Source organism: Myxine glutinosa, chromosome 3, assembly GCF_964187855.1.
Source record: "Myxine glutinosa chromosome 3, kmMyxGlut1.1, whole genome shotgun sequence".
Lineage (NCBI taxonomy): Eukaryota > Metazoa > Chordata > Myxini > Myxiniformes > Myxinidae > Myxine > Myxine glutinosa.
In genome coordinates, this window is record NC_136263.1 from 67,086,120 (window position 1) to 67,097,913 (window position 11,794).

Genomic DNA, 11,794 nt, shown 5'->3' on the forward strand with positions numbered 1-11,794 from the left:
TCACGTCCGGAAGTGGCTGCGTATATCCGGCGGGGAGTCACGCCCTCGCTCGTTAGCTCCGCCCCATATGGCATTGGCCCATGGCGTCTCATTGGGTGCGGGAGGGGGGTTACTGGGCTCCGCCCTTGACGAGGAACTGACGGCCAGCCCCTTCGTGGTAACCCCGTAACCTGGAGGTAACCTGGAGCACATGGGCCATGGCGGCTAACCAAGCCGGAGTGAGGACGCGCACTCCCCCCCGCGCCGCCGCCGCGCCGCCCCCCGCTGTTGTTGTAGTTGTTGTTGTTGGAGCTTGATATGATGGGAAGAGATGCGGGGAGGTATGGGAAGGTCCTAAACTCCTACTGGTGCCATATCATCACATTCTGGTGCAACGAAGAGTCAAGATTAATGGAAACAAGTCCTTAACTGACATAGACTAAGAATAACTAGCAAGATGTCCTATAATTGTCTACGTGAGCTGTGGTGGACCTGGGCACGACATTTAATGGGGGGATGAAGGGGAAGATCGGCTCTACTGGGTGTTGTTTACAGACAATGGGACTAAGGAATGGGGTAAGGGAGAGTTGGGGAGTATTGGGGAAATAGGGGCATATTTACAAGCGGATACGGAGGCCAAATTCCATATCCGCAACATTGCACCCTTCTCTACCCTCGGGGCGTCCCGACCCGATAAATTTTTACCTAGTTTAGTGTGGCACTCAGATGTAGTTCCCTCTACTATTAACTCTACCCTGAGTGCGACAGTTTTACAGATATTCACAAATGAGTAAATATGTCCCCCTGCGACGTTAGTAGTGTAATAATGTTGCTTCTGGGACACCTCCGTTTAACATGGGAAATCCCTATCTAATGTCATTTACCCCCTTGTCTTTTTCAAAAATCATAAACACCTCTATTTCTCCCACCCTCATCTTTATGAACCTTTTGTCTGTAGTACCTATCCTTAATGTTGTTCATTAGACCACTCAAACACTACAAATATTTGTTTTCTCTTATAGACCTATCATCCTTCTTCTACATATCATCTGGCAGATTAATCTTTGACCCATTCACTTCCATATTAATTCTTTCCCTCCCTCATTGACCCTAAACACCTATATTTCTCTCACCCTTTTCTTTACGAACCTTCTAACCTTTTGACATGCTATCCTTATTCATTAGACCACTTAAACACCTGTGATCCTTCTGACCTTATGGACCTTTTAACCTTTTACTCTTAATATCATCTGGTGAATATAACCCACTCAAACAACGACCATACAAATATTTGTTTATGCGTGGGAAATAATTTAATTCTCCTACAACTCTCCTCACCGTCTCATCCAACTCACCGGTATTTAAATTAATTCTCTTATTTGTTTTGTGAACTTTTTTACCAGTTGCCTTTTCAATTATACTTATTTGATATTTTTTACATTCATTTTGTTTTCCATTTATATACCACTCGAACCTTTTCTAATTAATAGCTCACTGTTGAGAAATGACGTTGTTTCACTTGGATAACTTCCAAGGAATTCTCTTTGTCTTGTTTCCTGTTTTTCACAAACACACGCCCTCAGTTTCCAAAAGCTGACAAGCACTTCAGTTCCCCGAAATACATTTTGTTCATTATAAAAAGAGAGGTCTCCGAATGGGACATTTAAACATTGTGAACGAAGATGAGCTTGTCTTATTCCAGTCTTTCCTCTGATGAAGAATACTCGCCAGGACATTGGTAAGTTCATTTGGTATTAAACACTGTTAATGAGAGCTTTGTATGTGATTAATTATACAACTAATAATTTATTTTTCCTATTCATTGCAGCAATTCAAATATTGTAAATATCCTGGCAGAATTTCAAGTTGTTTCTCAAGAGTTCCACAACGAACTGAATACGGGTTTGAATAACCTACCTCCGAGATGGTGGGCTCAGAATGAATTCAATGTTTCACCGTTCTTAGAAAATTCACGTGAAAGGTATGATAGAAAATAAAAAACGAGAGGTGTGTGCATGTGTGTGTGCATGTGTGTGTGTGTATGTGTATGTGTGTGCATGTGTGTCTGTGATTAAAATAGAGAGATCGAATTGTGAGGAACAGAAATGAAAAAATGAGATTGTGTGTGTGTGTGTGTGTGTGTATGTGTGTGTGTGTGTATGTGTGTGTTCTTGTGTGTATGTATCTATGCATGTGTGTGTGTGTGTATGTGTGTGTGTATGTATCTGTGAATGTGTGTGTGTGTGCGTGTGTGTGATGTTTTGTCAAGCTTACTTCAGCATAGTAATTTCTCCTTATTTTGTTTGCAGCCTCGAAGACCAAAGCTTGGAGTGGGACGATTTTGGACTCCATAGGAATGGTTATTTCCTGTCATCCTGTGATATCCTTAATTTTCATCTCGACGATCTGGACGCTAAGCTGGATTTTTTCGAGGTAAGCATGTGTGTACGTGTGTGTGGTTCACCGTTTATAATAGGTACACCATATCCCTGCGCATCGTAAGAGGTGATTCAGGGTTGGTGTCAGGAAGGGCATCCGACCCTATATTAATAATAATAATAATAATACATTTATTTTGTATAGCGCTTTTCAAGACGCTTTGACATGGAACATAAATATGAAATAAATATCTCTCCCCTCTTGTCTTTAATAGAAAGAGATTCAAAACCTGAAGACATCTGCTGAACCAACCTTTGACTTGTGCTGGGAAGAAATTGATGACTTATGCTGGGGAGAAGTTGAATGTATACCTCAAGAAAAATGTTTTAATAATATAAAGATTTTAATGTTTTCAATATTTATATATATTTGTTTTGTTTACAATTATTTAATTCTTAATTACAAAAAGAGAATAAAGGAGGGAACGGGGAGGTGCACCCCTGCCAAAGACCCTTCACCCCCCTCATCCCACCCCTCCCCTCCCCTTGTGTGTGTGGGGAAGGTGGGGGTGGGATGAGGGGGGTGAAGGGTCAAGGGTGGGGGTGCACGGAGGGTGGGGGATGATGGGTGTGGTCTGTGTGGGCGGGGTCTGTGTGGGCGGGGTCTGTGTGGGCGGGGTCTGTGTGGGCGGGGTCTGTGTGGGCGGGGTCGGTGTGGGCGTGGCTTATGATTTTTTATTTATTTAATTTTTTTTTATTATTACCACGAATTAAATTAGCTAATATGGGTGGGGTGAATAGAAATGTTGTTTAATGAATTATTAGCTTTGTTTTTTGTAATTCTTGCGAGTAAAATGAACCCAAGATTTCTTCTCGATTTATATCATTTAATTTGTAAGTCCAAGGGTTTGTAGCCATTACATCAACGATTATAAATAATTCATTAGTCCATTTTTGTGTATAACCTTTCTCAAAATGGCTTTTCCATTTGTATATCCTTACAATATCACCAACTTTAAACTTGGGCTTTCTCAAATTAATCTCCTTTTCATATTCTAATTTTGTAAATGTTTCTGATGGTTTTGATTGTGTTGATGAATGAACTGTATTATTGTAATTATCTACAATATCCTGAATTAAATACACCCATTTTTGAGAACCGAGTTGTGTGAATTTTTTATATAATTTCTCTTTTAAAGTACGATTAAAACGCTCAATAACAACTGCCTTTCCTTCATTAAAGGTGCTGTATAATTTAATACCCTTCCCCTTAAGAAATTTCATGAATATTTTGTTATAGAACTCTGTTCCCTCATCAGTCCATAACTTCTTTGGTTTCCTTTTATCCCGATCAAATATTAGCTTAAAGGCTAACATTAAAGTATCACCCCTTTTATTTTTTAAAGGGACAACCCAGGCAAATCTACTCCTCAAATCAATAACGGTTAAAGCATACCTGTATCCCCTGTCATTATTCAATTCAATTAAATCAGCGGACCATATGTGGTCAGTGTATTTAGAATAAACCTTCCTTCTTTTAAACTTTGTGATTATAGGTTTGTGTAATTCTTCAGCCAAAAGCTCCTCAGTCTTGATGGCATCATTAGAGCCTAATAGTTTTTTGAGGAATAACCAAGACCAAGTTTCAATTTAGCATTTATCAAATTTCTCACAATAAACCTATCAACTTTCTCTCTCAACGTTGGATTTTGTATCAAAGACAAATTATACAACATTTCGCTGTCGGCTTTATGTTTTTCAGTCAACGTAGTGGTTTTCCCATAAGCAATATCATGCTTCATACACACTTCGTCAACCCTATTTGTAGGTTTAGACCAAGGTTTAGGATTGTCAGCCTCATCTAATCTTTTATCCAAGTTTGTTCCTGGACCACAGAAAGAATACCCTGGAAGGTGTAATTCCCCTGGAATTCCAGTTGTTGTAAATTTACTTCCTGACAGAAACTTTTGTATGTCTCCTCCTCTTTTAGGAGAGATGAATTGGCACTTTTTAGAGCCACATACTTGACATATTCCTTTTTGATAAACTCTATTATTTTTAGCTTTAACATAAGAGATATTTTTAGATTTAGTTTTCTTTTTACATTTGAGACAATAACTCATATTTATTTATCAGAAAAATTCCGACAGAGTATCAAAACCTTTTTGGTTTTCAACATATACATTTCAATCTTTATTTTTAAAACATAAAGAATCCTAAGGAATGCCTTCACTCTCTCCTCCATTTATTTACAAATAAAAACTAACTAAAGTCAATGACACCAACATCATCAATCACATAATCTTTTCCTTCTTCTTCTTCTTCTTCTTCACCACTTTCTCGTTTAAATCTCTGAAATTGAAGACATTGACGTTCTTATTTTTGAAACCATTATCTTCATAAGAGTTGTTAATTCTTTAATTTCCTCTTCGGTGCGTTGAGATTGATTTATTTGCTTTAATACACTCAATCTTTTATGAATCTCAGTGATTTCCATCTTTTTATATTTTTCCTCCCTCTCTCTTTGCTCCCTCTCCTCCTCCTCCATTTTCTCCCTCTCCCTTTCCTCCTTCTCCTTTTTCTCTCTTTCCTCCTTCTCCCTTTTCTCCCTTTCCTCCTTCTCCTTTTTCTCCCTCTCCTCCTTCTCCTCCTTTTTCTCCCTCTCCTCCTTCTCCTCCCTCTCCCTTTCCTCCTTCTCCTTTTTCTCTCTTTCCTCCTTCTCTTCTTCAACTCCTTCCTCATCCCTTGCTACCCTTGAGTTTGAACCCCAAAGAATATTATACATATACTCATCTGGATTTTGAGATATTCTTGTATCTATAATTATTTTTCTCATAATAGGATACCAATAAGATTTGTTGACGATTTCTAAAAGAGTTTTATATTTCATAACTTTGAGAAGTTCATTTTTATTTAATATTTTAAACAAGTCTCTATTTGTGGGTTTAACAATATCAGTATAAGGCCAGTTTTTTATGACAAAATTCCCATGTATATGCTCCAAATCATAAGGTATGTAATACCGAGCACCCTTTTCTTGTAGGTATCCTTGAATACAAAAATTATAATTCTCTTGTAGTCTTCTTCCTGCCATTTATGTATCAGAAATATATGTGAGATTAATATTATGACAGGTAATACCACCCCATCTTCCCACTACCAAATCGGTTTGTATTCCTCGGCTTTCTATCCTTATCTCATTACCTTCCTTCTTTGTCATGCGAACCATCGCTATACTATCATATATTTTTATTTTCTTAAAATCACGTATTTGTTGTTTACTAATTGTACTTCCACATAAATCCTTATCTTCACCAAGTGGATAATATTCTTCTTTACGAGACTGATTTAAATCATGTAGGTCTTCTATGTTTATTGAAAAAGACCAATTATACCCTAAATCAGGCATATCATACCCCCATTTATTAATTCGCATATTAACTAAATGTCCTTCTTTATAAAATTTAATTGTAAGCAGGTAGTTAAATTCAATGAGGAAAGGTGTATGGTCAGTATAACCAGGTGTTGTGGTTGTAAATTTTACTTGTTTCACAAAACGTGCTGTTTTCTTTAAAGATATATATTGTGATAAATCACTGAATCTAATCAAGTCATTCGCATCTGTAGGGTTTGGATAATTGATTAATTTATAAGTATTCTTCATATTAATATTTTTACTTACACTATATTTTTGTCGTTCAGCCTGTGCCTTTGTATAATAATTTGATAAATCAATATCCTGAGAGGATTTTCCAAAGATAGAACCATCTTTTCCAACATAGGTCATTTATATTAGATAAAAAATGATATCATAAAAATTTTCATTATTGTTGAGTTGAAATAATACATATAAACATAATTGGCCACAACATTTAGAATTAATTTCTTGAACTTGGAATGTTTGATAAACACCATTCTGTAAGAATTGTATTACTTCAACAGGTGGTGGCATACCATAACTATCAAAATAATATTTATCCTGACTATTATGAATACAAACCCAATGAGAACCATTCTGTGTGTCTAAATTCATAATAATATTCTTTGTATTCTTATTTATATGTGTTAATTCATCTCTCATACAAATAACCACATTATCAATTTTTAGTGTTTTACAATACTTAGCTAGTTCTATATTTGACGTTGTATTCTTTCCAAATTGTTTAAACCATTTATCCATTTATTTATGAGAAAGATACAATCCATTACCCCGTTTAGTTAGTTTAACACCCGCTTGAGCGATAGAGGAAAGCATATCTCCAACCAACAATCTAGCTTTATCAGGTAGACTTTCAAGTTTTTGAGCAAAATCTACAATTACACCACTTCCACTAATTTGTTTCTCCAACTCCTTGTTATGTCTTTCCAATTCTTTTTGAGCTTTTAGTTGTGCCTTCCTTTCGTTAGCAGTTTTTACCGCTGCTGAAATACCACCAGTCAATGCTCCCGCCGCACTTAAACCAGCAAATAAAGGAATTAGAAACGGGAGAAATCCTCCTCTTGACTCGTCTATTGAATATTTCTTTAACATAGGTTTCGTCATTTTAATTTTAAGTGATCCAACATCATTTAGTGTTTTTACTTGTGTGTGTGTGAGTAAAACATCAATTCTTACAGCTCCTTTTCTTTGAATTGTATTAACATTAATAATACAAGGCTTTTGATTTTGAATACAAGATGTTAATTTATTAAGATTGATTTGATTAACATATACCCCAACCATTTATTTATGAGAAAAAACCTATGTGATATTAATCATAACACCATTATCTGTATTAATCTGTAATTCTGTTTCCTCCAAAAGCAAACAATATGCATTAACCTCTTCACTCTCCCCTCTTTCAATGTATAGAGAAGTATCCACTCGATTAGACTTTATAGTTTCCTTTTGAGAACTCAGGTCAATTGCGTAGATTGTATAAAGTTTTTGAAACGCAACCATATCCAAAATAGGATCATTATTACCATTACTTTCACACACCTTTTGGTAGGACTTGTAGGCTTCCGCATAATCATTTTTTTCCCAATCAATTTCCAATCTATCTCGCGGATAAAATGTGCCATCAAGAGAAACCCGAAGTTGTTTCACCTTTGCATTATCACTCAGGGCATTATTCTTATTAGTACCGTCCTCTCCATCTGGTTTTTTAAAAATGAGCCAGAGGTATCGTGGCTTTCCTTGAAGAACACCTAAATTCCAAGTGTAGGTAGTGTGTTCCAGTTTAACGTGTTGACATCTTCTTTTAAGGTATGATACATTTAGCGGTTTCTTTGAGTTAAGTCTTCTATTTAACATCTCTTCCGTTTTAAGATTAGGAGTATATTCACTGATATACCAACACAAATCATTAATAACAAATTTATTATTTTCTCCAAAAGCATTTTCATCCCCAAAAAGCAACCTATTTACATTATCATTCCTTTGTAGTTGAAATCTAATTTTAAGCCCATACAAAACTTTATCATAATCGCAAAATCCAAATATACCTTTAAGAGGTACTGCTACGGTAAAACTATTCACTGCTTTTGTTTCATCATTATACATTGACTTCCTTTGACTATAACCAGGGTCTGCGTTTGTACCCGTTGACATATCAGGAATAAAACCTTCAACAGCTCCCTTACCCATTCTATCACTAAACGAATATAGTGTAAATTTCATCATTTCAGATGTAGCAGAGACATAATCAACCGCTTCAACCTCTTGTGTTCCAATATACAGGCGGACACTATCAAACATTTTCCAGAAGAAATCATTTACGAGTGTAGCATTAGTATTATTCGCAGCCTTAGTGAATTTAAATTTACACAGCAAGAAACTATCAGCTATATTCAAGTAAGTTTGTTGATTATTTATTTCAAAACTTTTTGTTCCGTTTGAATTCCAGTCTGTTCCTGTTATAGCATTTACCTTAAAATAGTCTTCCTTTTTAGTAGAGTTTGAAATGATAATCGTATCATCCAAATCATAGATACTATCAATCGCTTCCATACTTGTATTTATATAGCATTAAAATCGTTGAAACCCTGACCCAAGTATTTTAATGATTTTTTGTCGTTCTTGTGAAGATAGTTGAGTTTTACCTTTTTTAATTTCTTTGATTGCTTGTAATTTATGAGACTCCTTTTGAGCATCTTTTATACTCTTTATAGCACCCGCAACGGAGCCCACGGCAGAAGCAGTTGAACCAATTAGGTCTTTATGTTTAAGGATGGTTGAACCAATACCCATTAGAGTATCAATTATCCCATCTCCTTTATTTCTAAATTGATGTCCCACACCCCGTTGTCGCTTTGGTTTATAGTATCCTCTACCCACATACCTTGTATAGTCTGGTGAAAGGAACATGCCCTCCCCTGTAATTATTTTATATTTTCCCAACTCGTGTTTTCTCACAATAACCATTATTTATTTATTGAAAAACTTCACGTAGGTGAATTCTGATGGATATAATTTCATCATTAAAGGATATCATACGATTATCTTGGTCGGTTATCCTAAAATTTACTCTGTATATGGTTTTTCCTGACACAGGTAAATAGACAAGATTTTTTGGTTCCATATTAAATTTATAACCAATCGGGGTTGAGTATGCGCTGAATGAAAATATTGTATTTGTTCTTATTCCATCGTTATAAGCACCATCAATCAAATCACAATGAATTAATACTGAATTTATACCGGAGGATATTTGAATGACATTATCACTGTAAGACGTCCCGTTAGTTTCAATCTTTTTAGAAGAGAACCCCAATAGCTCTCTGAACGAATTTTCAATCGTGAAATCAACTTTATAATTATTTTTAAGTTTAATAGTTGATTTTGAAGTGTGTTTTTGAATATCTATTACAATATTTTTTGGTTCATCACCTTTTTCTTTCATAAGGCGAGAGACTTCTGAAGATATTTGAGAAATCTCGTAAGCTCCAGGTGAAACGGTTATAGTTTTATATCCACTTCCTGGATTATAACTAAACTTGTTGTTTTTCTCTGTGATATTAAAAAGGGTATTGTAAGTTTCCATTGACAACAAAGATGCCTCATATGAGGTAAGGGGGTCAAGTTGTAGTGGGTAAGGGAATGAAGCTGTGTAATCGCTCGTTGTGAAATTAAAACTAAGAATTGTGCTTCTCATCTTATTTAATATCTAATAAAATATCTTTGTATTGACATTTATTAATTATTTTCATGTTCATCAACTGATCTAAAATGGCTGAGGATTCATTAAAACAATTGTTGTTTCCAGCCTTCTTACTACCTAACAACAATAATAGCCTATTAACTAATTGTGATGGGTCATTTGGAAGAAAACTAACACCCGAACCAAGCTTACTTAAAGCATCAATAATATGTTTCTCCTTCTCATTCTTCTTACTTTTACCAGCAACAGAAACTCCATAATCAAGTGCATTTAGCAACTCAATATATACCCTATCTTCCTCTCTTTCCATATCAAGTGGTTCCTCAAAATATTTTGAACCGCTGAATCCGGGGTTTGTTAGAAGAAACATTAATCTTGGAGTTAATTTAACATTTGGTTGAGTAGAACTCAAGAACATCAATTCATCATTAAATATCAATACCTTTTCTTCCACAAGATGAAACACTGCTGGTTCTTCTGTTGGAATGAGACCTGCTCTGGTTTTTGAACCCGCCGAATATTCATTGTTTTGAAGAGCTTCCACAACATAATTAGGGGGTTGATTTACCTCCTCAAGTTTCCGAAATAATCCCTCGTCATCATATTCTAATTCACCAAGTTCTTGTTTTGTTATCTGACTAAAATCTTTGAGCATTTGAAGTTTTTTCGGAGTAAATTCTACCGTGGGAACTGTAGGGTGTTGAGTTTTCAAAAGTGGTTTAAAGAATTTCTCTTGTTTTCTTTCAAAGGCTTCTTCACCAGTTAGTTTCTGTCTCCGTTTCTTCTTTATCTCTTCCTGTTGTTTAACAACTTTTGAAACTAATTGTTGATGTTCCTTAAACTTTCTTTCTCTTTCTTCAGTATTCATTTTCTGTATTTATTTATTGAAAAATATCATTTAGTATCTCATCTTGTTTCACAACAATATATTTATATTTTCCAATCGTGTGTTTCATATAATTTTCAAATTCTTTTTTACTACATAACGTAGAGCAATTATCTCTCCAAAAATTATTTACATCTATTGAATTTAACTTAAATAAAATAAAAGTATTGGCATTGTTTCTTATTGAGCGTCGAGGGAGTTGAAAATATGATTGACTAAGATATATACAATTACAAGAAGAATGTCTCCCTCTTGTATAGTAGCTATCCATTACTGTTTGGTTTCTCTCATTAACACAATCATCAAAGATGACAAGGTTCTTTTTTGATTTATCTAAATCTTGAGGTGAAGGTATATCATCCGTATTATCACTGAGAATACAAGTTATGGGTTTCGATTTTGATTTCTGTGTATCACAAAATAATTGTATTATATCATCAATATTATAATCATTTAGTTTGTTTTGAAGTTTAAATAAACCGATAATGTCTTCCTTTTTAAGACCCGCATTAAAACCCTGTGAGAGTAGTTGATACTCGGGTTGAAAACTTGACTTTGTAAAAATTATTAAATTATCATAATCTAAAAAATTAGAACCAAGGAGCATCTTTAAAAGTAAACAGGTTTTTCCACATCCGCTTGAACCAACTATTAGACATCTCAATGAATTTGGAATGTTTTTATGGTTATTAAATTTTATCTTATTTTCCCAAACGGGTAAAAAATCATTCATTTATATATTTGGAAAACAAGTTATCCAACTTTTTTTGAGCTATTTGAGAAACTCTATATTTTATCCTGAGTTCGGGTTTAATTTCAAAATAATCCATTATTTTATTTATATAGTATCTTGTATTAACATTTCCATTAAAATTATTTTGAATAATAAATATCATTAAACCCTTATACATTTCCTCAATACAATTAGTCTCTTCCCTTGAAAGAAATGGTGTATTATCATCACAATACTTAACATTCATCTCTCTTATTAATCTTGTAAAGTAATTCATTTTTGGTTCTAATTTAAAAGAGTTATATATTTTTTTATATTTCTTATTATCATTAATTAAAATTAAATCACAGAAAATACATTGTTTATATGAATCCTCATCATTAAGCCCCACTCTATCACAAGCCGGACAATTCTCTAATTTATCATATGGAGAGTCTGGAAATTCTAAATATCCTTCAGAACTTATCATATTTATGTGGTAAATTTTTACTTAAACTAAACGCAAGTTTATTCATTAATAAATACAATGTTTCAAAGCACAAAAGACAAATTTCAATCAATCTCTACTTCGGTGGAAGATATAGAAAAATATGTCAAAGATGTTAAATTGAACAAAGATAAATATGGAAATTTTTGGGTAAAACCAGTTATGGAAAATAACATGAGCCCCTCTATT

The 11,794-nt window shown here is 34.4% G+C and overlaps 2 protein-coding genes across 2 annotated transcripts in view; one reads left to right on the plus strand and one right to left on the minus strand.

The window, feature by feature from the left end:
- Positions 1-1,049: 1,049 nt before the first annotated feature.
- The window catches only part of LOC144891086 (uncharacterized), an 18,039-nt gene continuing 7,294 nt past the window's right edge, over positions 1,050-11,794 (minus strand). Inside the window, exon 6 of the mRNA XM_078773470.1 lies at positions 1,050-1,535. Within this exon, the coding sequence (XP_078629596.1) occupies positions 1,463-1,535 (73 nt within the window). The 3' untranslated portion in view covers positions 1,050-1,462. The remainder of the gene's footprint in view (positions 1,536-11,794) is intronic.
- LOC144891323 (uncharacterized) lies at positions 1,609-2,935 on the plus strand. The gene is made up of 4 exons (XM_078774143.1): positions 1,609-1,717; positions 1,808-1,960; positions 2,289-2,412; positions 2,633-2,935. The coding sequence occupies exons 1-4, from the start codon at positions 1,662-1,664 to the stop codon at positions 2,933-2,935; spliced, it is 636 nt and encodes a 211-aa protein (XP_078630269.1). The 5' UTR covers positions 1,609-1,661.

What these genes read in the sequence shown, in the direction of transcription:
- LOC144891323 (XM_078774143.1), top strand. Translation starts at nt 1,662, where the DNA reads ATGAGCTTGTCTTATTCCAGTCTTTCCTCTGATGAAGAATACTCGCCA. An exon ending in GAATACTCGCCAGGACATTG is followed by an intron (nt 1,718 to 1,807) that starts GTAAGTTCATTT and finishes TATTCATTGCAG; the next exon opens with CAATTCAAATATTGTAAATA. An exon ending in TTAGAAAATTCACGTGAAAG is followed by an intron (nt 1,961 to 2,288) that starts GTATGATAGAAA and finishes TTTTGTTTGCAG; the next exon opens with CCTCGAAGACCAAAGCTTGG.